Genomic DNA, 27,282 nt, shown 5'->3' on the forward strand with positions numbered 1-27,282 from the left:
CCCTATAGAATAAACCTTTATTGTCTGGCTGGTGTTGGTACACGTGTCAACGCAGGTGTAGACGGTGATGAAGGGGTGAGTGGCACTGAGCACAACGTGCCCAGAGCTGGGGAGGAGCACGGGGGCTGCCTAGACCCTGGCCCTGGCCCTGGCCCCTCACGCCCTCCCTGCTCCCCTCCAGCTCCCCAGCACGTGGGTGCTGCAGGTCCCTGCCGTGGAAGTGCCCTGGGCACGTGAGTGCAGTGGGAAGCAGGGTGTCAGCATGGGGCCATCCCAGAGAGGTGGCACCAAGCAGGGACTGTGGTGGGCAGAGAGGCTGGCTTCCCTGTAGGGGGGCCAGGAAAACCGCTCTCGGGCTGCCTGGAGACCAAGGTGCTCTGCCTTATGGATGTACCAAAACCAGCAGTGCCCACCAGGGCCCTGGTTCTTGGGGGTCCGTGGGCTGAGCTGCACTAACGCGGACCCATGCTGGCTCAGGGCCCGAGGGCATGACCATGCCCCAGCCTCCCTCGGAAACAGGGGCACTGCCCACATACAAACAATTCCTTGAAAACAAATAACTTAATATGCTAGAGCATGGCGGGGGGGAGGAGAGCCAAGCTGGCTGCAGGGAGGGTGGTATCCTGGGCAGCATCCACTTGGCACTGTCCTGCCCTGCCCATGCGTTCAGCTGGCTGGCAGCCAGCCGGGGCCGAGGCTGACTGAGGAGCTCCAGCAAGGCCAAAGCAGGGGGTGACCCAAGTGACAGAGTCCCCCCTTCCCCAGTGCCAGCCCCACAGCCTCTCCAGGCCCTCCCGCCAGCCTCTCCGCGGAGCAGCAGCTCCTCCGCACACCAGCGTCCCTGCGGGGAGGGGGCAGTGAGGTGTCGGGCAGCTGCAGGCCAGGGCAGGCTCTAGCACTCTTTCTGCCGCATGCGCAACTCGTGGCGACGCAGGTGGTTGTAGAGGGACTGCACATAGGTGAAGACGCACTTGGGGTCTGGCTTCTTCCCCATGATCATCATGTCTTCCACCTCCACCAGGGGCACGCAGTCTGCCAGCATCCTGTGGAGACGCAGGCCTCAGCATGGCTGGGCGGGCTGACCCTTCCTGCAGGAGACTGGGATGGGGTCCGCCAGCGCTGGGTGCCTCTGCCCTTGGACTCACCCTGCCCTCGGTGCCCCTAGCCTACCGCTCCTGCTGCCTCCAAGGCCAGGCAGCCTGCAGGCACTGCTCACCCTACTGTCTCCATGCTCCCCTGCCACCCAAGTGAGTGCACCCTGCCCCAGCTCCTGCCCTGCTCTCAGTGCTTGCAGTCACCTCACAGCCCCTTTGGGCGTGCCTACCCTCCTCCGCCAGCTAATTCTGGTGCCTTTTTGGCAGAGACCTGCATGTGCCTGCACCGTGTCCCGCTGCCTTCACAGTGGCTCCAGGCAAAGGCTGCCTGGCTGCAGTGGATCCGCTGGAGTGTCCCTGTCCCACACTGCCCTTTGCTCCTGCCCCTGTTCCCCAGCTCCCATCAGCTGTGCCAGCCCCGTTCTCACCCAGGTGCTGGATCACAGCCCAGTGAGGCTGGGTCAGGCCTGCGTGCAGGCCACAGCGCTGCTGGAACTGTGCAGCTCGGCCCTCGCCCCTGGCTACCATGGCCACATCTGCTGCATCAAGGGCTGTGCTGGGCCCTTCCCCAGCTGCTGCCAGCCTCAAGGTCATCGCTGCGATTAAAGCTGGCCCCTGGGCGATGCTGCTAGTCCCAGCTGCAGTGCTCACGCTGCCCCTCTGCCGTGAACAGCACTCCAGCCAGCCCCTGCCCTCCCACAGCCCTCCCAGGGCTGAGTGCCACCCCAAGCCCAGAGCTGGGGCTCCCGTCCTGCCAGGCCCCAGGCAGACCCTCAGCCTCGGGCTGCTGGCACAGCTGGGTCAGTCGCTGCTGCAGCCAGGTATGGTGGGAAGAGTAGGGCCAGCTCCCACCTCACCCCACCCCCAGGGCTGTTGAGAGCTTAGGGGTGGGCAGGGGGTTGCCCAGGAGCAGATCAGAGCTACTGCTGCCTGCCCAGGTCACAGCACCCCTCCCACCAGTCCCAGGTGGGCAGCAGTGCAGGCACCAGCACCCCCAGGGAGTGGTGCACAGGGCTGGTGCAGCTGCTGCTGATAGTGGCTGACAGGGCACAGGCTGTGATGGGCCCCCAAATAACAGCCCCATGCTGAGGCCAGAGCTGGGGATGAGCAGGCTGAAGCTCAGCCTAGGGCCGGGTACTGGAGCATGGAACACAGCCTCACTTGGGACCACCATGCAGTGATCAGGGCTGGAGATGGTATGATGCTTCTAGGGTCCCGCAGTGCCTACACAGGCCTGGCTTCATATCTGACTGGTCGTGTAGGGTGACCCAAGAAGGGGGCTCATTGGGGCTGCTCTAACCCTACTGGGAGGATCAGACACCCCTGGCTGACACCTTCTGCAGCAACACCCTTCCCCCAGTCCTTTCTCCCCCGTGCCAAGCTGCAGAGTCCCACCTGGATTTGCTGCATGCTTCAGTACCCCCAGCACAGTACCTGGAGTGAGGGACTCCGGTCTGGCCCAGGCACAGCCTAGAGCAGAACCACTGCTGGTGCCAGTCCTTGAGCAGGGAGGGATGGGTAAAAGGAGCAGTGGGCTCAAGGAGAGTTCCCCAGCTCCTGGGCTCCTCACAAGTGCTGCAGCCATGCTGGGGGGGGGAGGGGGCGGGTTTCAGGCCAGCCCAGCAGCTGTGTTTGGGGACCTGCTTCTCCGCCTTGCTCCTTTGGTTAGCACTGCAGGGCCACTGCAGAGCTGGAACACAAAAGGCCATGGAAGCAGTGGGCCCTGAGCCCAGGGCCTGGCTAGCACCAACCCCACCACGTGATTCAGCAGCCCAGGGGGCCATGCTCAGGGCCTTTGGAAAAGCACCCGCCTGGTCACAGGAGGCCCCTGTTACCGCCAGCCCAACCGTGGGCCCAGTCCCAAGGGTGATGGAAAAGCTAAGGCAGCGCAGGGAGACAGTCTCTGTCCTTATAAAGGCATTGTTTGGGCCTTGGTGTGCTCATGCAGTGTGGAGCCAGGGGAGAGGAGGCTCCAGCGCCAGCTGGGATGCCCCTGAGAACAGGCACAAACAGTGCAAGAAGAGGCAGGACTGGAGCCTTGAGTCACACTTTCCAGGCTCCCCTCTCTTTCCCATATATGAGCAGGCAGCACCTTGGCAGGGGGAGGGTAGAGAACATCCTCTGCCACGCCTGACCCCACAACACGGCACTGGCTGCAGCCCTCCTGGCCGGAGCTGGCAGCCTCCCCCCACCCAGGGCAGGCAGCCCTGATTTTGGGGGAGGAGGCAGCAGCAAATGCATGCAGTGGGGCCGGGGGGGAGGCTAGGGGGCAATGGGTGCTCACCCATCACCTGGGCAGAACTGCTCAGACCTGTGCTGCAGAGTACTTCAGAGTGACCTAAGTGGTGTTCCCTATTAGCCAACAGCTCAGCACCTGGATGGGGACTGGTGAGCAGGAGGCCAGGTAAGAGCCACAGCAGCACTGCTCCCACTGAGACCATCCCTGTGGCTGGAGAAGCATCGCCCCCCACCCCAGCTGACACACTCCCCTCCACAGCCACCATCTCAGCCCACTCCCCCCCTAGAGCTATTCTGAAAGCAGAGAGGAGGGCTATTTGCCTCCACCCTGCTCCTGGCAAGAGGGTCACAGCTCTGCCCCACAGGCCAACACCACCAAAACTCAACCCTCGCCCACCAGCATCCCCCATCCTCTCCCCCAGCCACAGCTCCCCGGGCCCTCCTGCCGAGCACATGGCCAAGCTGCAGGACACGGGCAGGTGGGTGTGGGGGGTGGTAATTTGACAGGAAGATTCTCACCATCGCTCCCGGGGGTGAAAATGGGCTACGACTTTTTGGTTTTTACCAGCCCCTTCTGGACCAGGCAGCGATAGAATTCCTGAATGTATGTGTACACACACTTCCAATCCGGCTCGCGCATCCGGACCATGTCCTCCACGTCCAGCAACTGCGGACAGTCTGCGTGCTTCCTGGGGGCAGGGAGAGAGAGGGGCAAGCCAGTGACCGCAGCCCAGTCGGGGAGGGGAGAAAGAGAGAAAACAAGAGACATATCAATGCAGTTCCCGTTCCCCGGGCAGATGTTGCTCTGCTCTCGCATGCTCTGGGGGTGCACGATGCAGGGCGGGACAGGTCCAGGCACCACCACGCTCCAAGGCCATTCAGTGAGATTTGGGGGCCAGGTCTCACAAGCGGGGGATGGGAGGGCAGGGGCGGGTGAGCAGTGTGGACAGGCGTGAGGTCCAGAGGGAACGACAGAACAAGACAGAGGAGGGAGGTAGTGAGGTGTTCTGGCGCGCCTGGTGCTCGGGGAGCAGGTTCCAGAGCGGAGCAGTGTTCTATATAGCTCGTATATAGACTGGCCGGGAGGGCCAGGCAAGCCCAGCCCTCCTGCCCAGCTCCGCTTGGAACTGTACGGTACAGCCCTGGTGCAGGAAGCTCAGGAAAAGATGCTCACAAGAGCTGGAGGAGGAGGAAGGATGAGAGGCCACCTGGCTTCCAGGCCGGAGAGATCGATGGCTCTCTCAGTCCACATACCGGTCCCCAATTAAGGCAAAAAGTCTATTAATAGGAGCGCCGAGACCCAGATAGACGGCCCCCTATTCCTGTTTGCTCCACCAAACAGCACCACAGCACCATGGGAGCTCCCAGGAGCTCCCAGCTCATGCTGCCGCACTGAGCACCAGCCGGCTGCCACCCGCCAGGGCAGGCGGGGACAGGACCCCCTCTGAAACCTGCCTGATCCTGCCCTGAGGCAGCTGCCAGCAGAGTGCTGGAGGGGAAGAGGAGTGGATGGGAGGAGAGACAGAAGGAAGGAGAGAGGGCCTGGCTTCCAGCCCTCCAGCTGGATGCACTCCCGTCTCTCAGCACCCAGGAAAACCAGAAGCAAAAGGGGAGGGAAGAGACTTGAGAAGCTGCGATGGTGTTTGAGCCCCTACAACTGTGAAGGAGGCACCTGCACGTACAAACCCAACTCCCCAGTCCCAGCTCCCCAGGTGCTGTAGTCCCTCACCCAGCACCCTGGAATAGGATGTACTATGCACAGCAGGGCAAGCTCAGAGCTGCTGCCATGCCTCGCAGAGCCTGCCCTGGCTTTGGGTCCTCTGCCCCATACCCAGGAAGCCCAGACCGCGTGCCCCCCAGCTCCACGCCACACTGGGCTGTACCAGCCTCTCGTGGCTCTCTGTACACCCAGGCACTGCTGTTCCCAGTGTCCCAACCTCATTGCATGGCACAGGAGAGCAATGCTGACGGGTGCTGAGCCTGGGGCACAGCCAGCTCCTCTAGAGCCATTGCTCTTGCCCTGTCTGCATCCTCCTTGCCCAGTCAGCAAGGAGAGCTGTCCTGAGCATGGGACACAGCACCACGAGTTACGTACTCTGCAGAGGAGAAGGCCACCTCGAAGTTGTGACGGCGATTCTGGGGTGTGAGCTGGCTGTAGTCAAAAGCCTCTGGAAAGAAGTTGTGGACCAAAGCACAGAAGGCCATGCCATCGCTCCAGCTGGATGAGAAGTTCTGGATGTCCACATGCTGTGGGGAGGAAGAGTTACCAAGGGGCACAGAGACTGGCCCAGCCTGGCCCTGGATGGGGACAAGACAGCACTGACCTCATAGCCCCGGGTCTTGGCTCTGCACCAGTCCAGCAACATCTGCTTGATGCTGCTGGCATTGGGAACACCAAAGCTGGAGGAGCGCTGCACAGCTGTGCGCGCCACCGCAGGGTTTGGAGAGCTGTGGGAGAAAACACAGAGGGTAACACACACGTGATGTTTACTGCTCCAGTTGTCCTGTGCCTGGCCTGTCCTCACCTTCCACCCTCCTTCTGCAGCTTCTCAATCATGGCCTTGCGAGCCTGTGAGGCAGATGTCTTGGGCAGGCTCTGAGCTTTCATCAGCTCCTTCTTCTTCTCAGCCTGGCGCCGCTCCAGCGCTGCCAGGCTGCTCTGCCTTGAGGCACTCTCATCTTCCCGGTCAAAGATGCTGGAAGCAACAGACAAAGCATCAGTGCAGAAGGTGATGCATGCAGCCCTGGGAAGTGCACACAATGTCCCCAGACCCTTGTCATCACTGGCAGCTCAAAGACCGTCCCACTGGTTCCGTCCCAGGAACGTGGAGGTGGCAGAACTCTGTGCTGTGAGTTTTCCTCGTGGGAGGGCTCACCACCCAGGCTCCTGCCCACAAAGGGAACCCCCAGGCTGCTGCTGTGAGGACCACTGGAGAAAGTGAATGTGCATCAAGGAACAGGAGGTGACTGCTGGCTTTGGGGACGTCCCCATATGGGGACAACATAAACTGGACAAAGAGTGTGCAGCCAGACAGCTGACAGACTGCTTTATCTGTCCTGTTGCTGGGCTGGTGAGAGCCCTGCAGAGGCACCACCACTCACCTGCCTGTCTTCTTGGAAGAGGAGCTGTAGGATGATTTGGTTTGAACAAACGTGCTGCTGCCATCTGCAAAGACAGAGAAAGAGGCCTCAGACAGGAGCCACAAAGAAACAGAACGGGGCAGGCTGAGGGGCTCTCCACCACATGCTCTGCAGTAGCAATGCCCCAATGGTTATGCCCTGAGGATGCTGCGGAAAAAGGGCAGCACAAAGGGGCAGCAAAAGCTCTTACTGTCTGATCTCTTCACGTAACTCGACTCCATGGTTGTTGTACGGGAAGTCTTGGAGCCATCATCTGCGAGGGGGAAGGCAAAGTAGGATCAGCTGGGTCGGGGTGACAGCAACATCTACAGAAACTGACTGCCGCAAAGCACCCTTGTGTCCACATAACATGAAAGGGAGAAGTCCTGGACAGCCAGTGGGAGGAAGGGGCACAGCTATGTCCAGGACAGACAAGAAGGGCGAGACAGATGGCATGTGCCCTCCAGACAGCAGAGACCAGGCAGAGTGGAGAGGCCAGGTGAAGGAGCGGGGAGGCAGGAGGGCTGGAGCAGCCCTCAGCCACAGACAACAACTCTCAGCTTCAGTTGGCCAGCACATTCAGGGATGCTGACAGCAAGAGGTGTAGGTGACAGGAGTCCTGAGGTGCAGAGAGCAGACGAGGCCTATGCCAACACTGATTGGGAGTACAGATCAGGTAGGAAGGCACTAAAACTGAACCCTTAAAGCTCAGGTCCCAGGCAGGCTCTGGGAGAGCCAGGAGACACCCACGTCCTCCTGAAGCAGGAGGCTAACAGAGGGAAGGCAGCAAAACCTGGCCCTAAACCAAGGTTCTGCTCTCTCCAGGGTGCAGCTGACCCCATGCACCCACAGTGTCACCTCCCTGCACAGGGAGAGCAACAGAAGGTGCCTGGGTCTCTGTGCTGGTCCCTGCCCAGGGCTCTGCAAGGCCCAGTGCATGCCACAGGCTGGGCTGATGATGGAAATGCCGGAGGTCCTCAAAGATGGTAAGCTCAGGCCAGATCCAGGGCAAGTGGAGAGAGTGGCAGAGAGAGAAACAGTGGTGAGCCTTGGCAGCAGAGCACCAGGAAAGCTCTCGGCACAGCTTCCCAAATGGCCAACACGCCTGCAGAGCCAAGCAAGCAAGGCTCCTGCTCTGCCAGACCTGCCCTTACTAGACTGGATGAGGCGTTCTGTTTTGGTGACAGTGCTGCGGGCTGAGCCATCGGCCGACTGGGTGCTCTGCGTGGTAGTGGTCTCGGTGGTGTGGCCGGCCCTGCCTGCTGTAGCCTGGCTCTTCATCTCCTGCAGCCTCTGGTCCCGCTCCTTCTCCCGCTGGTCTGCAAATGCACACGTGAGATGGCATCAGCAGCAAGATGCAAGGTCCATGGGGTGACGGACGTGGTCCCAGCCATCCCAGGGTCTTGCCAGCCGCAGCCAGTCCAGAACCAGCCTGGCAAAGCCAGGGGTGTAGCAGAAGACAAAATGCCCTCATCTTTACTACCCAGATGCCCCTGCTCAGACACCCTCCTCCTGGCTCCACCTGCAACACCTCTGTGGCTAACAGCAGCCCCACACACCCCAGCCCTCCCTGCTGCCCCACGTCTACCATGGGTCACCATCCACCAGCCCAGCAGCTGCCAGCTACCTCGCTTGCGCTGACGCAGCTCCCGCATGGCATTACGGATCAGTCGTCGCTCCTCAAAGTCTGTTGTCTGATCCAGCTGCAGGAGGAAGGGGAGGTTAGCATCTCCCGTCTGCTCTTCTCTCCAGCCCAGTTCTGAGACCCCTTGCACCCAAGCTGAGTCCTGTTCCCAGGAGCCCACACCACCCTCAGGAGCACCACGGTGAAGGAAGTACCATCTTATCCAGAACATCCTCATCCTCAATCCTGTTCAGCTCCTCAATGTTTAGCTTGGTCCTTTTTTCCACCTCCTTCACTTGGACCTTCTCCATGCCATTGGGCAGCTCTGGCTCCAGCCTTGGTGCCTGGGGCTGCTCCACCAGCTCTGGTTCCATCTGCAAGGACAGCACCACATGCCTGAGCCTCGCCAGCTCTGCTGCCCACCGTGCTGCTCAGGGCCCAAGTTCCCCAAGAGCCTGTTTGCTTGCACAGTACCACAGGTGGCAGGGACCGTGGAGGAGATGTGCTGCGTGGTGTAAGAACTCACAGTTGGTGGGATTCTGTGAATGACAGCAGTGACCAAGGCAGGTAGGGGAGCGTAATGACCCCCAGCTCAGCACACCACAGCCCACCGTGCCCCAGGAGACTCCAGGCCTTCTGTTATCTGCTTCTACTCTGGCTGCTGAAATGTCCCCAGACATTTCCCACTGCAGCCTGTGGGTGCCCACGACCCACCAGAGCCACCAGAGCCTCCAACAAGGCAAGGGGGAACCCAGAGGGACCAGGCTGGGCCACACCACGCCTGGTGCCTCACAGCTGGCAAGGTGCTGGCAAGGCCAGTGCACACCATTAGCAGCAAAGGGATTTCCAGGGAATTAAGGGACTTAGTGTAAAGAAGAGCTTGTGGAGCAGATCAAGAGCCTTCCCGTCATCTCTGCTCAGGAACTAGGCCAGCTCAGCCCCCACAGGAGCACAGCCAGGATGCCAAGTCCCTTTCAGCGCGACCCCCAAGCAATGTGCCGCAGGCAGCTGTCCAGGCCCAGAATAGGGCCTGGAGGCAGTGGGCAGGAGGTGTCAGCAGGGGACCAAGGCTGCCCCACTGCACACCTGGCCCTGTCCCATGCCCCTGCCAGCCGTGGGGCAGGCAGGCACACACTTGCTGGCACCTGGCCCCCCACTCAACCCAGGCTGGAGCCAGCAATGCCCGCACCCCACAGCAAAGCCCCATGTGGCAGGAGCAGCACAGAGCCCAGCCCCACTGCAGGGTGAGCCGACTCCTGCAACTCGAGCCCGCAATATGAGCCCGCACGGGGGCTGGGACAGCTGCCCCACAGCCAGCACGCCCTGTGGCTGGCACGCCAGCAATGCAAAGCAGGCAGGCACCATTGGCTCCGGCTCAGGGCCCTGCCCAGTGCTAGCCTCCCACAGCAGCGGGCCATAATCACAGCTAATCCCGGTGACACTGCCTGCCTGTTCCAGACACCCACTCTCACAGGCCCTCCTTCTGCCATCCCTCGCCGAGGGCTTCTGCTTGTCCCCAGCTCTGCACCCGCTTGGCCTGGGGGCTCCAGCTTCAGCTGCCTGGCTGGCGCTGCTCAGCAGAGCCAGCAGCACCCTCAGCCCCACAGTCCAGAGAGATCCAGGTCAGGACAGTTCCACCCTCCTCCCCCATACCTCCCCCCGGTGGGAGCTGCCTGGGGCCAGCCTGCCCGGGACCAGCCCTGCTCACACTCACAAAGCTGTTGCTCCGGGAGAGGTGCACAGATGACTGCTGGCGAGTGCTGGAGAAAGTGGGTGGATGGGCCACGGGGCTGCCGGGCTCCTCGGTGCCCTCAAAGTGAGCGCAAGGGTCCTGTGCTTCCAGAAAGAGGGTGCTGAGGTCCTTCTCCGTGGGCTCCTGCGGCCCCAGCCACAAGGCCAGTACATCCAGCCGGCGGCCCAGGCGCGCCAGCTCTGCCCGTAGCACCAGGTGCTCTTCCTCCAGGTCATGCAGGGCACGGGCCAGGGGCTGCACCTGCCGCAGCGCCTGCTCCAGCTGCCCCTCCACCGCCCGCCCGAAAGCCTGCAGCTCCCACCGCAGCTCCTCCAGCTCAGCCGCCCCAGCCTGCGCCAGGCCCTCCAGGCTGGCCCCCGGCATGGTGCTGGTGGGCTCCAGGGCTGCGGGTGCTGCAGCGAGCCCCTCTCAGCTGTCTCCTGCTCTTTATACGAGCTCCAGGGGCACCACCCCCAGCTGGAGACCAGCCCGGCTCCACGCCGGCTCGGCTATTCTTGTCGCAGCAGCTGGGGGTCCTGTGCAGGGGTGCTTAGGCAGGCGCTGACACTTGGAAGGATTTCCAGGCCCTGGGGGACCAGGTGGCCCAGTAAGGGGGGGGTGGAAACGACACTGTGGGGCAGGGTGGGTGCCTGGCAGCTGCTGCAGGAAACAGGGTCCTGCCTCTGCCAGCCCATGGTACCCTTCCTGTCGGTAGGTGCCATCATGGCCAAGTGGCACTGGGGCTCTGTGGGATGAGCCCTGGGCTGTGAGGGGAGGCAGGCAAAGGCAACAGCCCTGTATGATCCACCCCAGCTGTGCTGCTCTGCTGCATGCAGACAGCCCCTCCTACACAGTCCTGGTAGCTCGAGGGACTGGGACCACCTTTTGCCTTCCTTTGTCCCTTCTGCCACTGCTGAGGACTCCGTCCCATGTCACCCACGAGACACAAACCTCTTTAGCCCCAGGCCAGTGAGGGTGCAGGGTCCTGTGCCACCAGCTGTGACCATGGGAACCCACGGGGGGACCCATCTCCCCTCACAGCACACAGCCGGATGGCACGCCAGGTCCCCATGCATCAAGCACGCACAGCACCCCCAGCATGCCAGCAAGAGGTGCACACTACAGTAGCTACTGCCCCCCAGCTCCACACACGCCACAGGTCCCCTCAGACTGACCCCTACCTGGCAGGGCTGAGGGCAGCACAGCCTCTTCCTCCTCCACCTCCCTGCCCGCTTGCAGCACACCTGGAAGCTGTGTCTGCCACTGGGCAGCTGATGTGTCCTGAGCCCCCTCCCGGCACGGCAGCACTGCTAATACCTTAATGAGAGCTGACGGGCCATTGGGGTGAAGCCTGCGCGAGCGCGTTAGCACAGGGAAGTCATCCTCCACAGGCAGTAAGCTGCCCCTGGGCAGCAGGAGCTGCATCCTGGTGCAGGCAACACTTGCAGCCAGCCCCACCAGGCTGCAGGTACTGCCTGCTTCCTGCTGGCAGAGGCAATGGCTGAGCTGAGCCTACAACGAGCAAGCAACGCTCTGGCCACCAGCACTGCCATGCTCACAGAAGCAGGCAGGCAGGCCTGGCATTCAGCCTTGAAGGGCCATGAGCTAGGCAGCACTGCTCTTGACATCCCAGCTTCTGCCAATGCCACTGCGTGCACGCATGCTTTGCATTGCCGTAGATGGCCAAGAGCAGATTAAAGCACTTGAAGAGCTGTACACACTGGACTGCCTCGTGGGCACCTCCAACCCATTACCCTGCACAAGCCCTGCTGCCCCGACACCCAGGGCTGCATTCAGATCTCCCCCCAGAGCTGAGCACGGGGGCAGAGGTGGTGGTTCCAGTTGTACCCAAGAATCCCTCTGTGCCAGGTAGGCACAGCTTGAGAGCACAGAGAGAGGAATAGGTGAGACCCCAGCCCACCGCCCCAGGGCAGATCTAGGAGCAGAACCCCTAGCGGTGTTTGCCAGAACAGGCTCTGATCCTTCATGGCCAAGCTCCATTCCCAGGATGGAAAACGCAGGGGTGGATGGCTGAGCTACCACCACCCTAAGAGGTATCTGAGATCAGAGGGAGAGACACACAAAAGCCTTCCACCTACCCCCACCCCAAGCATCTGTATATGCTGTGGCACAGACTGGAGCGCACGGGGCTCATCAGTCCAGGGACACAGGTCTACACACAGACCCCAGAAGCTCCCCCACCTGTAGAAAAATCAGCTGGAGCTTCCAGATCATCCTGCCATAGACAACAACACAGACAACTGCCTGCCCTGACACACAGAACAGCATGGCTGCTCCCCACCCCAAGCCCAGGACCCTGCACACCATGCCCAAGTTAGGCACAGCCCTGTGGCACACAGCCCCTTTAGACACCACCTGGGTACACTCACCTTGACGACATTGCTGCTGATGCTGCAGATGCTGCTGCTGCTGGGGATGGTGGTGATGCGGATGGGTGTGCTCCTAAGCCCCAGGGTAAGCTCTGCAAAGGAAGCCACAGGTACTCGGGGCTTGCTCCAGCCTGGCAGGCTCAGCCCTGCATTCACAGCTGGGGAGAGGCTCCGGCTCCGGCCAGGCTGTCTGCCTGCTGTATGCATCCTGCCTCAGCAGTAGGGCGCTGAGCTCTGGTGCACAGAAAGGGCTCTGGGGACAGCTGATAAATGTGGGAGCTCTTGCATGATGAGGGAGGCAGGCCCCCCTCACCATCCCAGCACGCCCTCCCCCCTAAGAAGGACAATTTCCACAGCTCTCCATCTGTGGCCAAGACTCCCTGGTGTGAGGGACAGCCCCGGGAGAACATGCGGAAGCATCCTGAGCCAGCAATGTCCTTGTGCAGGCAGGCAGGGCTGGACTGGGCATTGCACAGCGGTGGGAATGGGACGTTGCATGGACGCTCAGGCCAGTGGGAGAAGGCAGGTCTATGGGGATGTGGCACGAATATGGGGCAGAGGACTGAGCTGGATGCAAGGATAGGGTAGTGTTTTGGGGCCAGATGGGTCAGGGCAGCCCGTAGGGACAAGAGGAAAGAAGACTGCGGGGACAGGGCAAGGGGTAGGTGAGGACCATGGGCATGGAAGGGACTGTGGCAGAACGGCAGGGACAGGGACGGACCTTGGGGACAGATGGCCTACGAGCACAGAGATGTGCTGAGCAGGCTGAGCGTTCCCTGCCAGCAGGTGAGGGCTGCCAGGCACATTCCTGCCCACAGTCTGCTCTTTTGGCAGAGCCCACGCTCAGCCTTCTGGCCGCCAGCACCCAAATCCCACCCCTGCTGCTCACCTGCCTGCTGCTGCCCACATATCCTACCGGTGCCTGCCTATCCCGACAGCACCAACCTCCCAGCAGCTGCCCACACGCCCGTCGCCGCCCTCCTGCTTACCGGCTTCCACCCGCTCGCCGGTGCCCACCTGCCCCTGGCACCTGCCCGACCGCGCACGTCACCCCTCCAGGCGTCAACCCTCCCGGCACAGCCTGCGGCCCCCGCGGCCGCTCCCCGCCGTCCCCCCAGCGCCCACCTCCCCAGCAGGTGCCCAGCTGCCCGTCGCTTCCCGCTGCCCCCATCCCGCCCGGTGCCCACCTGCCCGCTGCTGGCTGCCGGGGGCGGCCACGACGCGGGGCGTGAGGGACTGCGTGAGGGGCTGCACGCGCCCATCCTTGATCTCGATGGTGAAGTAGGTCTTCATGCCGTCGTGGGCGCCGGGGCCGGGGCCGGCGGGGCGGGGGCCTGCGGGCGGCTGGGCCGGGCTCTGCTCTGCGCCTCCGCCGCCGCCCCGCGCGTTTTGAGCGGGCCCCGGCGGGGCCGAGCGCGGCCCCCGCTGCCATTGGCCGGGCCCGGCCCGCCCCCCCGCGCCGCCCGCCCCCTCGGGGCCGCCCGCCGGGGCCGGGGCCGCAGGGGCGAAGCGCTGGGCACGCTCCCGCACCGAGGAGGAGCGCCGGACGGGGCCGTCGGGGCTCGGCTCTGTGAGGGACAGCGCAGCCGGGTCAGCCTGGGGCTCGCCGAGCGCGCCGTCGAGCGCCCCGCCGTGCACGCGGCCCCTGGGGCGCCCCGCCACACGCTGCCCCCGAGACACCCGCACCACCGCGCGTGCTGCCCTCGAGCCGCCCCCACCTCGCGTTCCGTCCCCCCCGAAGGAAACACGCGGGCAGCCGGAGGCTGGCCCCGCTCGGTCAGCGGCGGCTGCCACGCGGCATCCCGCCGCGACGAAGCTCCTCGCTTCCCCGGGCTCTGCTGCTGGGAGACCTTCCCCCGGGAAGCACAGAGAGAAAAGAGCCACCACGGGAACCTCACCCACGCGGCCAGCCGGGCACAGGGAGGACGGTGTTTGCTCCCAGCGGTGAGTGTTCAGGCGAGCCGGGGTCCTCGCTACGTCCTGGGTGGGTGCTGCCATTCGAGAAGAGAGAGGCCGTTTCCAGATATGCAAAGAACAAGACAAAGGGAGCAGAGGGTGAGCGCAGCACGGGGCAGCGTTCTCGACTGCCACCAAGGGGCACAGCACCCCTGTCACCCCACGCTCCCCCACAGTGCAGCACCAAAACCCACTGGCACCTGCAGGCCACCCTGCAGTGCAAACTTACAGCACAGAAAGGTAAGAGAAAGACAGAGGCATCCACACCCAGGTGGGCACCAAGGGCCTGGGGTCTGTGCTGAGAAGCTGGGATCATCCCTGCCCCTGTGGGACCCTGTCAGAGCTGGGCCAGCCCAGCATCGCCTTCACGGGGAAGAGGAGGGAGCACAGTGGCTCAGCTCCCCTCCAGCAAGCCCTGAGGTGCAGGCACAAGGCCCTGTGCTGGGAGCTTGGCCTGGCCCCACTGCAGGTCAGGTGAGCCAAGCTGCTAGCTTGAGAGGCTGCAGAGGCTGAGAATCACCCATGCTGCTGCCTGCTCCAGAGCCCCGTCAGGAACAGCCGTCTTGTGGTAGGGCAGGGCTGGGTGCAGAGGGGGCAGCTCCTGGCCAGGGCCAGCAGCACTGAGCAGGCACCTGCTCTGGCCTGGGTCTCTGACACCCAAGAAGTGGGGCTCAGCCGTTACCCAGCAGCTAGGCCTGGGCCCTACTTGCCAGGCTACCTCCAAGCAGGAACTTGACCTTCAGGGTGCCTGGGGCTGCAAGCTCATTTTCAGTCTTTATTTCCTCCTGGCACAGCAGAAGGGAAGGATTTTCCCAGCAGCAGGACAGGGCATCTATTGCCCAATGCGATCTCTCAAGGCTGCCAAGAGGACTCAGCCAGGCAAGGAGGTCCTGGAGCGGTGCTCAGCTCCCGGACAGGCCAGCAAGCACAGTCCCGGGGGGGGGGAGCTGGGGCCAGACGGGTGCTCAGCTCCCAGCCTTATTGGGACAAAGAATGCAAAAGGCCGGGGTTTACTGCACGCGCAGATTCCCTTTCATGGCCCTGCAGCTGCCCGGCCAGTAGCTGGGGGACTTGTAAACACTGTGCCTGGCACCCCACTGCCAGGACTGAGGCCTGGGCCGGCCCCACAGCAGCTGGAAGAGGGTCAGCCCCACAGCCAGGTGGCAAACAGTCACCAGCCACGATGTCCTTTGACCTGGCCAGTTCCAGCTGCTGCATTCCTACCCCGAGTCATGTTCCCAGGGATCATGACCTGCGGACTCCATGCTGGCTCTGGGGAGGCTCAGCCCCCAGGCTGGGCAGTGCATCCTCCCAGGCATCCTCCCAGCACGGGGCTGCACCGTCTGGCCAGCGGCTGCTTGGAAGGGCAGGGCTGGGGCAGCGAGGCCTGGCGCTGTGCAGGGCGCTCGCACCCGGTGGTGCTGCCAGGGCTGGGTGAACCTCCAGCCCAAGCTGCTCTGTGTTGCCCTGTTGAGGGCTGCCCTTACCCGCTCGCTTCTCCTCCAGCTTCACAGCCTTCCCTGGTGCCTGGCTTCGCACACAGATGACAAACTGCAGGAGGGAAAAGGGGCAGTGCAGTGAGCTAGGGAACTACCCAACACACCCCACCGCTCCCAAAACCCCTGACAAATCACAGCCCACAGGGGCAAGCGCTGGGACCAGCGTTGTGACAGGTCCCTGAGCTGCCTCCATGTGCGGCACCTCCAGCCCCTGCTAAGGGGACCTGGGGGCGTATGGTCTCAGTGGTTTCTAGCCCCTGCTTTTGCCAGCATTCCTGTACCTGGTTGCCCTGGTTGACAGCACAGGGCTGATGCTGGGGATGCTGCTCTGCCTGGCGGCTTTGCCCTGTGCTGCATGTGGTCTCTAGCTGCTCAGTGTGGGGCTCCTGCATGGCAGAGGGGCTGCTGGGGCTCTTGTCTTTCCAGGAGGCCTGGTACTGCAGTTCACACTCGGCCACATGCTTGGTGCATGGCTGGACCTGCTCCAGCTCCGTGGCATGGTCTTCAGGTTTTAGGGCTGGAGCAGGCTCTGGTGCTGGAGCAGGCTCCAGTGCTGGGTGCAGGTCTAGGATCACCAGGGTTCCCGAGGCTGTGCCTACAAGAGAGAGAATGGGCTCCATGCAGGGGGAGCCTCAAGCTGCCTGTGCAGCATCGCCACTACCAAAGACCCAAGCAGGCAACTAGCTTTTCTGACCCAGCCTGGGCTTTTGAGGGGATTTCCCCCACCTCCCCCCCATACCTCTCCATCCTCTTACTCCCCTCAACACCCCAGTTTCCCCCACGCTCCCAAACTTTGCTCCATACTCCAAGCAGGAGCCTGGGTAGGGCTGGGCCTATGGTAAATGGCATTTACATGGACTCACCCTGGGCACTGGGTTTCTGGGGCCCTCTCAGCTGCTGGCTGTTCAGCTCCCGCGTCTCAGTTTGGGCATGCTCCTGCTCCACTGATGCATCTTGCTCATGGGCCTGGGGAGAGTCAAGGTAAGAGCCCAGCCGTGCCTGCAGCTGCCCCCACCCCAGTTGGGGGGGTCAGGAGTGGGAGGGGAGGCAGGTCAGAAGTGCCGTCTCCAGCAGCTCTGTCCCCTCCCTGCCACCTGGCCAGGGACATGCTGCAAACTGTGGCCTCTCCCTGTGCCACCCAGATGCAGCAGGGCAGGGGACAGCACATCCTTGTGGACACAGACCATCCTGCGCCCTGCACTAGGGTTACTGCAGAAGGCTTGTCGGGGACAAGTGTCCCTGCACCTTGCTGCTTCCACTGCCTCCCCCAGACTACCCTTGGCCACTGGCAACCTGCTGCAGTACTGCCTGGGGTCAGAGGGCAGGGCAGTCAGGCAGCACTGGCCAGGCTGGAGGGATGCTGTGTGTCCACTGAAATGTGATCAGACCCCTCCCTCCTACCATCCCTGGGGCTCCCAGCACTCTTCTGTGGAGGGCAGAGAAAGGAGCTCCTCTTGGGTCCCTCTGTGCCTTCTGCTACCTGTTCACGACAGAGAAGCAGACCAGCCTTGTCCAGCATTGATTGCAGGAGGTGGGAGGAGAGGACAGTTCTTGCCCTGTGCCCCTGTCCTGCTTCCTCATCTCCAGGCATCCAGAGAGCCCCACAGCACAGGGGAGCACCCAGCTCCAACTTGCCTCACGGTGTCATGTCAGCCTGTCTCTGCAAGTGTCTCCAGCACCTCCACTCAAATGGGGATGGTCAGGATCACACACTGATGTCTAAGCACAACAGCAAGGGTATGTGGGTGACAGGCCTGCTTCCCTGACATTCTTGAGCAGAGTCAGTGCATCCTGGCAGTATTTGCCTCATCAGCCAGGGCACAAGTCCTGGCTGGACAGACACGGCTGGGAACAATGGGGCCATCTTGGTTCCCAGTGGCTGCAAGGGCTTGGAGCAGCAACATAGAGTCAGGAGGAGATGAAGGATCGCAGTGGAGAAGTAGAGCAGAACGAATCTAGCGTGACATGGGCTCAGATCCTGGTGTAACTCCGGGATAGGGGGAGGCAGAAAGGGGACCATGCTCCAAAGTTTCACAGGAGAAACCAGTGCTCAAACCTGTACCCCACTGTGGACTCTGTTTAAAGGAGATGCCTCAGATTTTGGAGAAGCTGGACAGATAAAGTGGTACAGCCCCACTGGCTGCTCAGGAAATGCCCCTGCACAGACAGGGCTGCATGCGGCAGTGCTCTGGGGGCTATGGTGCCAGCAGATCCTGACAGGGAAGGACTACAAGTCCTGAAAGGTGATGCTGGGCACCTTCCCCTCCCACCAGCCTCTTTCCAGGGTCTTGGGGAAAGCAGAGGATGAAGCTAGGGTAAAAAGAAGCAGATGCAAGGTCTGACTTGGCTGTGGTTAAAACCACTGCTTCTCCCTTTCCCACCCTCTCCGCCAAATGGAATCCCTGCACTGTGTCTCTGCAGGGACCTGCAATCAACACGAAAGCTGCCATGCCCTGCAGGGTCATCACTGCCAGACAGGAAATTTGGGTTTGCACCCATTCCTTCTGGCCCTGGCCCTCTGACTGCACCACCGGCTCAACCTTTCCCCACATGAAGAGTCATCACTGGTGGGCTCCAGTCTAGCTCCAGACCAAGCCTGGGCCCCTTGAAGGTGAGGAGGGACAGCCAGTGTGGGGAAAGGGTGGCTCAGATTTTTTGCCTGGGTAAGGCAACTGCTACTGGCAGCTGCTGCAGGCAGGACAAGCAGCCATCAAAGCCTGGCATGGAGCAGACATCTCCCCCCCAGAGAACACCATCCCTCTAGTGCTGCAGCAGGGAAGGATGCACCAAACTCATTGAAGCACCCTGCAGCCTCCTTGCGTTTGCGCCCAGGCTGTGTCTCCAGGACAGCTGCAGCAGCGACTGCTGAACAGGCCCAGGTGAACCTGGTCCAAGGCAACGTCCGACACTGGTCACGGCTTGCACTGGTGTCCTGGGTGCTCCTGTGACCAGGCACAGTCACATCCCCAGTGTTCCCAGGCCCCCACAGACCCCTGCTTCACCACCAGTGGCACCTGCTCCAGTCCCCTAAGGCAAGTAAGTCACATATGTGTAGGGGTTTTTGCCCCCAGAAGACTAGCACCGGAGCCCAAGGAAAGGGCAAGGAGATGTTCAGCAGTTCCCCCGCTAGCAGCACCCTGCACACTCACCACAGAATGTTCAGGCTCCTCAGCAGGCAGCTGGTCTGCATCACTACCATGGCTGCTCTCCTCTGTCCCAGCCAGCACCGGCTGCTCAGCGTCACCCCTCTGTCTGTTCTCCACACTCCCAGCTACAGCCAGGGACTCAGCGCTGCCCTGACAGCTGCTGTCCACACTCCTCACTGCAGCTGGAAGCTCGGAGTCTCCTCTCTGGCTGCTCTTCCCATTCCCAGACAGAGCTGGCGCTTCAGCATCATCCCTCTGGCTGCCTTCTGCACCTGCAGGGATGGCTGGGGACTCAGTGCCATCCCTCCGGTTGCTCTGCACATTACCAGCCAGGGCTGCAGCTGGATGAAAGCAAAGAAGGTGTTTAGGAAGGAGCTGGCCACGTCCCAGCACCTCTCGGGTAGGTGTACCAGCCTGCCCTGGCAGAGACACAGGGAGAACACCTCACCTTCGATTTCCTCAGCCCGCAGCTTGCGGATGGCAGCCCGGATGAGCTTGCGCTCCTCGTATTCACTGGCTGCCCGCAGCTGCGGAGGGGAAGACCCAGGAGTGAGGCACAGGGAGGACCTTCCCACCACAGGTTCTCCAGGGTGGGGAGCAGGGAAGCCTTGATGACACACGGCTCCCCACACCACCCCAGCCTTGAGGTATGGGCCAGGCAGGGCCAGCCCAAGCCCCAGCAGCAGCTACTCACCAGCTTTGTCAGCTCTTCCACATCGGTGATTGATTCAAGTTCCCGGGACAGGGAAGCCAGAGCCTTCTGCTGCTCTTCCTCCAGCTGCTGGGACCTGCACCAGGGCTGGGGCATCAGAGCAGCCAGCCGGCAGCCACGGTGGATACTTGGGAGCAAAGCACTGCACAGCCAACGACACCCCACCAGCAGCGCAGGCAAACTCAGGCAACGGGGTCCCCATGCACACAGCTACCCGGTGCCGGGCTGCTCCCACCCCCGCACCCATCAGCGTACGGCCAAGCTACAGCAGGGCAGGCGTTATTAAAGCCCCCACCCAGGGGGAGCGGGGCGCAGCCAAGCGAGGACGTGGTCCTCTCAGGCTGAGGCGGGGGAGAGCGGGAGCCGTGCCCTGCCCCGGGCTGTACTCACCGCAGCCAGTTCTCCTTGTTGTCCTGCCGGTGGCTGCCACGCTCGGCGCGGAAGCGCTTGGATGCCAGTGCCTCCTCGTCCCTCTCCAGCTCCTGTCGCTGCAGCTCCCTGATGGCCGAGCGGATGCGGCGCCGCTCAGCAAGGTCCAGCGTTGCCTCCAGCTGCGAGAACAGGGCAGGGCTCAGTGCTGTGCTCTCCGGGCTGCCCACGCGCCGCACAATGGGGCTGTCTGTCCTGCTCTGCCCACGCGCATGGCACACACTGCCTGGCACTGTTTGCCCTACAGAGTGGAGCAGGGCACCCCTGCCCCCACTGCCAAGGGACAGAGAGAGCTTGGCCTTGGCATGGGACAGGACACACGAGGCTGACAGAGCAGGAAGGGAGCTGGGCACCATGGCTGGGACCATGCACAGCAAGGAGATGGGGCACATGGCACGAACACCCATCGGCGGCCTGTGTGGCAGCCAGGGGTCAGTCCTCTGCCCTCCCACGCCAGCAGCACAGGGGCGAGCCCTCCTGCCCCCTGCAGCAGTGCAGAGACTGCCCAGGCCCCTCTCGCATAACCACCCATCTCACTGGGAGATGCTGGCACAGTGGATCCTAGCACCCCCCCGGGAAAGGGTCACCCCAGCACAGCCAGCACCAGGCGGGCTCGTCACTCCCATCCAGCAGCACTGAGGGATGGCAGGTGGCTCTTGGAGCCAAATCCAAGAACAGGATCTACCCCAAAGCAAAGCCCATGTCCATGCATGTACAGGATGCCAGACGTGGGGAAAGGGCAGCCGTGGCAGACACAGCCTCACTGCCTTCCCTCTGTGCGACATCGGGACCAGTGCAGGGTGCTGGCTCCCAGCGAGGGAACTGAGGAGGTGATTTCCCACGGAGCTTGTTAAAAATAAACCCTGTGACCCACAGCAGCTGCTGTCAGCATCAAGCCCCAGCATGCTGGGAGTAACAGCATCCACATCACAGAACGAGAGCATGAGTCCCCTTCCTTACAGTCCCACAGGACACCACCAGACTACCAAGCCAAGCACTGAGGCTTTGGGTCACAGCTGAGCAAGAAAACCAGCTTTTGTCCCTAAGCTGAGCCCATCCACTCTCAAGCCAGGTTTGCGAGCAGCACAGCAAGCTTGGAGCAAGCCGTGGGAGAGCCTCAAGCCACTGCAGGTCTGCTGCACACACTGCGTCTCCCAGCACAGACTCTCCTAGCAGAGCCATCGCTCTCCAGCTTCTCCTCCCTGCACTGGGCTGGGGCAGGGCTGGAGGGAATATTTCCATCCAGGCTGAGGACAGCAGGTGCAGGGAGCCTGGAACAGAGCTGCCTTGCACTGCCCCAGCGGCAGCTGGAAATGCGGTACCTTGACAGCTCGGATGCCGAGCTGGGAGTAGCGTCTCGCCCGATGCTGGGAATACCCCAGATGGCTGCACCTCAGGACCACTAACCCGCAGGGCCACCCTCCAAAGCCAGGCAGCGCCCACCAGCCAGCACAGGACACATGGTATTAGAGATGAGGAACCCCACTGCCTCGTAACCTCAGAGGCAGCAGCTCAAAGCATGAGCGCTCCCTCCCACTTCCCTCCCGGCACCCCCTGCTGGGCCACCAGGCAGCAGGCCAAGATCGGCACGCTGCAGCCGGTTGTCACATCCTGCACGGCGCAAGCATCCACCCCCTGGGCAAAGCCAGGGCCTTGCAGCCCTGCACCATGCCCCCCCAACCCACAGGGTGGAGGCTCTCATCTGGAGGTTGCACCTCTGCAGGCACAGGAGCAGGGAAATAGATGAGAAGCGCCAGAGCTGCCGTGCTCCCAGGACACAGGGAATGCCAGGGCAGGACACCCAGGGAGGAAGTCGGCCCCTCCATCCAGAGGGCCTCCCACTTCCCATCAGTACTGCGCAACTGTGCTCGCCTGCCCGGGCTGCTGCCAGCACCCCTTGGGAAGCTGCTGCAACATGGGGCTGCGAGGACAAAGACACCAGCGGTGGGGCCTTTCCCTATGTGGATAATGGGCAGGTCACCCTAGAAACAGGAAAAATTTAGTGGGGACTCCTCCAAGCAACTTCTTGGCACTTTTCTGCACAGAAGAAAGCGCCCAGAAAAGCTGCAGACCCTTTGGCCAGCTCGCACTGTGCATGTTCCCCAGCAGCAGCTCTACCCCAAGCCTGAATGGAGGAGAGCTGTGTCCCTTGCAAAGGAGACACCTCTTTTTCTGCTGGCTCCATGTGCAGCAGAGAAGTAGGGTCTTGGAACAGAGCGGCCAGTGCAAGTGAGCTGTGCACCACGCAGAGCCGTAACAGCGTCAGGCCAGGCAGCAGGGCCAGCCCCAGCCACGGGGGCTTCCCTGCTGCCTGCACTGGGGTGGGAGAAGCCTCTGCCCCAGCAGACAAGATAGCCTGATGCCACAGCAGGAGAGACCCTGGGGCCACCCTGTGCTGCCCAGCCAGGCAGGAACCCCAGCTCCAGTGTGCACAAGGTGATGCCAAGGGTCCAGGGAAACAGATGGCGCCTGCACAGCTCAGACCCAAACACGGAGACAGGTGGAGCAACAAGCCAAAAAAACAGGGACCCACAGACTCTCTGAGGTACGTTCACGGACCTGAGGCAGGGGGTTGGAGGAGAATGGGGAGGAACAGTGGCAAGCGAAGCTCTCTGCAGCTGTGCAAAGGCCATAAGGACAGAAAAACTCTCTTCCACCCCATGCTGGGAGGTGGAGGCCCAGACCATTTGCTAAATAAACTGCTGGCTGCACGCTGTTGGGCCCTGGCACCCAGCACAGGAGGCTCAGAACCTCCCAGCTGTGGTGCGGAGGCAGCAGCATGGCTACAGGAGCCGGGAGCGCCCAATCTGGTTCACATCCCAGAGCAGAGGATGCCCTGCTGACCCTCAAGCATGCCTGACAGCCTCCCCCCAGTTCTTTCACTGTTACCCAGCTTCGCTCTCCTCAGAGCAGCCTTGGCTTCTCTTGGGGGCAAACCCACAGCAAGGTAGGGGTGAAAAGCAAAGAAAAATCTGGCAGCAGCACTTCTAGAGGTGTCCTGCCTCCAGCACCCCAGCTGCCACTTAGAAATATGAAGTCAAGAGAGAACTCACTGCTGGACAGAAAGGAGGGAAGGAGAACGACCAGGCAGGGTCTGCCCTGCCCAGGAGGCTCTGGATGGGATCTGACCTGCACCTGGGTCCTGGTGGGTTCAGCAAGCCTTTCCTCTGCAGGAGAGATGGCAGCAGAGCAGGAGAAGGAGCCTCATCCCAAGCCCACGTCAGCACAGAGCCAGGACAAGGCAAACAAATGGCTCTGGAGGCTTCGTGGCCAGCGACAGGGGGGAAAGTGCCGGAAACCACAGCTGGAGCCAGGGGTGGGAAGGGGCCTAGGGGCCCAGCCCAGCCTGCAATAGCAAGCCCAGAGCTCAGGACATGCCAGGGCCCCACGGGCCCTGCCCAGCCAGCAGCAAATTAACGGTTGCAAGCAAACGCCCTCCTCGTCACACACACAAAGTGGCTTTGTGAGAAGGGTGCTGGCAAGCCATCCATGGGCTGCTTTCCTGATGATGCCCAAGTGCGGCAGCATTCAGAGCCTTGCCTCAGCCCCAGCCGCACCAGGGCTCGCCCGCCAGCAGAGGGCTGCAATTAGCCCTGCAATTAGCCCTGCATCCACCCACCTCCGGGAAGAGGCTGAGCACAGAGGGGCACTGAACAGGCTGGAGCCCAGCCACGGGGAAGCTCAGTTCTGGGGACAGGAGCCAGACACATCCTCAGAGCAGCCGCGAATCCTCAAAGGAGCCACTCGCCTGTAAAGTGTCTCCTTAGCCCCCTGTTGTCACTTTTGGAAGGAGATGTGGAGAGCACGACTGCCTCCCACACAGAGGAAGCAGGAAGGACAGCTGGGTGGCCGGGACACAGCAGGGATGCAAAAGCTCCTTGGGGCTGTTGAAGCAGCAGCTTTTCCTAACGGCCATCAGATGTAAAAAGAAGGGCAACTCATGCCTGTGACTCTCCTAGCTCAAGCCTGCCCTACCCCTGCTTCTGCCTGATAAGGGATTTGCATCCTGCCTGTCTAGTTAACCAGCCTGAGATCTGGAGAGGCTATGAGAGGCGGCTGTCCCCTAGTCCAGGGCCAGCAGCACACAGCCTGGTGCTTAGCACAGCTCCAACAACTCCAATATCCTCACTGCTTCCAGCCACGCATCCAAAGACCAGCCCTACAGCCGGCCTGCCCTGGCCCCCACAGCTGCCTTGCCAGCCAGCATCTGCTCCAGGCTCCTCCAAGCCCTCAGTGCCCTCCATGCTGTGTGATGGGTTCCTCCTCACCAGCCTCCCTGGGATCAGGCTGCCAGCCTGGCTTGGAGCCTGCACAGGCTACAGCGCAGCACCTCCAAGCCCGCTGGCCGCAGGGCCCACTGGCATCTGTCGGAAACGATGTGCGTGGGAGCCCATGGGAGCCAGGTGGGTGGCAGAGGCTCCCCTGGTCACTCCTGGCCCAGCCTGCTCAGCCCCCACACAGTTGCACCCCCAGGGACATCAGGCTGCTGCTGGGAGCTCATTCGCTGGGAGAAAGGAGGAGGAGAACAAGACAGAAGCTGAGGGATAGGGAGAGTGAAGGAAGCAGTGGGAGAGGCAGGCAGTTTTCCCTTATATGGGCTAATCCTCTTCCAGCTGAGTGGAGCCAAAACCTAACCAAAAAAAAAAAATCCTTCCCCGCCTCACATGAGCTTGGAACAGGCTTTCCCCAGCCCGCTCTGCAGAGGCACAGGGAGACCTGCACAACAGCCACTTCAAAGCTGGGTGAAGCCAGGGCAGGAGGCAACCTGAGGGCATAGGTGCAACTGCCATCCTCCAGAGTCCCCCACAGCCACAGGGAGGAGCGGACAAGCCACAGCAACCAGGAACGAAGGGGTAGCTTCATAGCCTGCAGCGGGATGGAGAAGAGCACTCTCCTCATGGACCTGTCCAGCTGACCCAGCAATGCTGCCCACAGCTCCAGGAGCCCCGTGCTCTGCCTGCGTGCAGCAGAATCACAGGGTAAGGTGGGGGCAGCTTCTACCTTGGACGCCTGCCTGGCCAGGGAGCAGCATGCACAAACAGTCTACTGCAGAGGGAAGGCACCAGTCCCCACCACGGGCTGCAAAGCCCCGTCTGGTTCAAAAGAAGAGAGCCCCAGGGAGAAGCACTGCTTGCTGCTTGGGTAAAATCTGCCTCACTAGGCAGGCCAGAGACCCAGCTACATCTGGACACTCAACCCACCTCCCTGCCACCATTCCTGGGGCCTTGCATCAGTCCAAAGAGTTCAGCAAGTCTCAGGTGAGAAGCGGCAGAGCCAGGGCACCGGCAGGATGGGCAGAAACCCAGACCACCCATTCCCGCATCTCTAGGGTCACCCTCTGACCCCTGCTTCATCTCAAGGACAGCAGTGGGCTCTTTAACTGAAGCACAACTCAGCCCGTGAGCAACATTGCTATCCAGCCAGCTTTGTCCTCAAGGATGCTGCTGGCTACAGCAGCTCCTCCGGTGCACAGGGAGCGAGCAGTAGGAGTCACAAAACCCTGAGTGGCTAGCACAGGCATGATCTTAGCACAGAGCAAGACTCAGGGATCGCTGTTGGCCCTGCGCTGCCTGCATCGACTGCCTTGTACAACAGCTCCCTCAAAGTCCTTACGCCCCTCTTTCCTTCTCTCCCCCCCCTTGGTGAGCATAGGGGACAGGTCTGCAAGTTGTCAGCCAGAGCAGGCTGAGGAAGGCAGATTGGGAAGCTCCCTGCAGTACAGCCCCCATGCCGATCCCCTGCCCCCAGAGGTGCTGTTCCCAGTTCCCTAGCACTGTCCCAGCACCCCGACCTTTTCCTGTTCCCTGCAGACGTTCTTTCCAAGCTGACTCAGCTTCCTGCCGCTCACCAGTCCCCAGTGCTGCTCCAGCGCTTGCTCCTGGCTACCCCGTGTTCAGCCACGGCACAAAGTAAGCCCCCCAGCCCTGAGCCCGCAGAGCCGGAGCAGGGGATTAGCTTTGGGGAGGCTGAGTCAGCAGGAAGGTATTGGCCTGTCCCAAGCAGTGCAGCATCCTGCTGGGGTGTCTGGCTTGGGCTCCAAAGTGGATGTGGCTGGCCAGCAGCATGCTGCTGCCAGAAGCACACGGCTTCCCGACACAGCCCTGTCTGAGCAAGTCAGAACCCCGCTCCTGCCTTTGGGCCAGGCAAGTGTTAATTGCCCATGAGCACACCCAGCCCAGGGCTCAGCTCCAGCTTGGGGGACTTGAACCGAGCAGGGAAGCAATTCCGCAGGGACTCTTGGGAAGTTGCTCCAGCAGCTGCTGGGATGCTCAGCAGCTCAGGCACAGCACTGCCAGCAGGAGGCAAGTAGCCGGGACTGGGAAGGGTTCAGCTCTTGGGGCTGAGCCAGCCCCGGGCAGAGACGAAGCAGAGACCTAAGCCAGATAAGGCAGACAGCAGCTTCCCCACCTGGCACTGAGCAGGTAATTGAGGAGGTAGCAGGAAACATCTTGGTCTGGAGCTGCCGGCCACGGTGACAGAGACAACGGGCAGATGTTACAGCCCGAGCATGGGTGTGAGCGGAGGGCCAACTCTGGCCAAAGCATGAGGGCTGGAGTCTCCGAAGGCCAACACCGAGGCAAGAAGCGGGCTTGGTACCAGAGCTCACTCGTGCCCAGACCTCCCCTCTGCCAGGTAGGGCCCAATCCTTCCAGCCCTCGCTGTCTGGGGCCAAGGCTTCCCTCTGAGGTACAGCAGCTCCTTGCGAGCAGCCCCGCTCACTTCCCGGGCTGCGGAGGCCCGAGGACTCCGGCTCAGCGATGCTGCAGCAGGAGCTCTCCCACCTGCGGACGCGCAGACACGCTCCTGCCGGGCGGGAGGCCCCCGGCCTCTACAGCCAGCCCGACCTGCCTGCGCCTCCAGCCCCCCGTCCCCCCCCGTCCCTCTCCTCCCTTGCCGGAGCCCCAGGGCTCGGGCACACGCGGCCGCAGCGCCCCCGGGCACGCGCCGGCCCCCTCGAGGCGCTCGGACGGCAGCGGGACGGCCGCGGGCAGCGGGACCCGGCCGCGCGGTCGCGGCGGGGACTCACCAGCTTCCTCAGCGCCCCCTCGTCCATGCCCAGCAGGCTCTCCTGGGCCATCCCGCCCGACCCGCCGACGGCTCCCGGGGCGACCGCGGAGCTCGGGGGGCCGCGCTGCCGCCGAGGCTCAGCGCTGCCCGGCCGCGCCCGAGACAACAAAGGGCGGCGCGACCCCGCGCCCCGCCCCGCCCCGCTCCTCCGGCCCCGCTCCCGCTCCCGGCCCCGCGCTGCACCGCGGCCCCGCCCGCGCCCGCCGCCTCCATTGGCTTCTCCGCGCCGGGCGGGACGGCCCGGACCGGTCCCGCCGCAATTCGGGGGCGGGGG

The 27,282-nt window shown here is 62.4% G+C and overlaps 1 protein-coding gene across 10 annotated transcripts; it reads right to left on the reverse strand.

Annotated features, from left to right (window-relative positions):
* On the reverse strand, positions 1-27,141 carry SMTN (smoothelin). 10 transcript variants are annotated; one of them, XM_083803662.1, is made up of 22 exons: positions 26,968-27,141; positions 19,902-20,062; positions 19,494-19,653; positions 19,248-19,326; positions 18,803-19,140; positions 16,517-16,619; positions 15,935-16,248; positions 15,642-15,705; positions 14,097-14,189; positions 13,386-13,766; positions 12,199-12,290; positions 9,791-9,907; positions 8,292-8,450; positions 8,080-8,155; positions 7,607-7,771; positions 6,664-6,726; positions 6,435-6,498; positions 5,858-6,028; positions 5,657-5,780; positions 5,428-5,579; positions 3,852-4,021; positions 1-1,043 (listed from the first exon to the last, which is right to left on the reverse strand). In XM_083803662.1, the coding sequence occupies exons 1-21, from the start codon at positions 27,016-27,018 to the stop codon at positions 3,877-3,879; spliced, it is 3,072 nt and encodes a 1,023-aa protein (XP_083659788.1). In that variant the 5' UTR covers positions 27,019-27,141; the 3' UTR covers positions 1-1,043; positions 3,852-3,876. The 10 variants fall into 10 exon arrangements, with proteins under 10 accessions (XP_083659788.1, XP_083659786.1, XP_083659789.1 ...); XM_083803660.1 differs by lacking the exon at positions 3,852-4,021; XM_083803663.1 differs by lacking the exon at positions 3,852-4,021 and having other exon boundaries at positions 19,494-19,587; positions 26,968-27,140.
* Positions 27,142-27,282: the final 141 nt, after the last annotated feature.

Source organism: Anser anser (genome assembly GCF_964211835.1).
Source record: "Anser anser genome assembly, chromosome: 18".
Classification (NCBI taxonomy): domain Eukaryota; kingdom Metazoa; phylum Chordata; class Aves; order Anseriformes; family Anatidae; genus Anser; species Anser anser.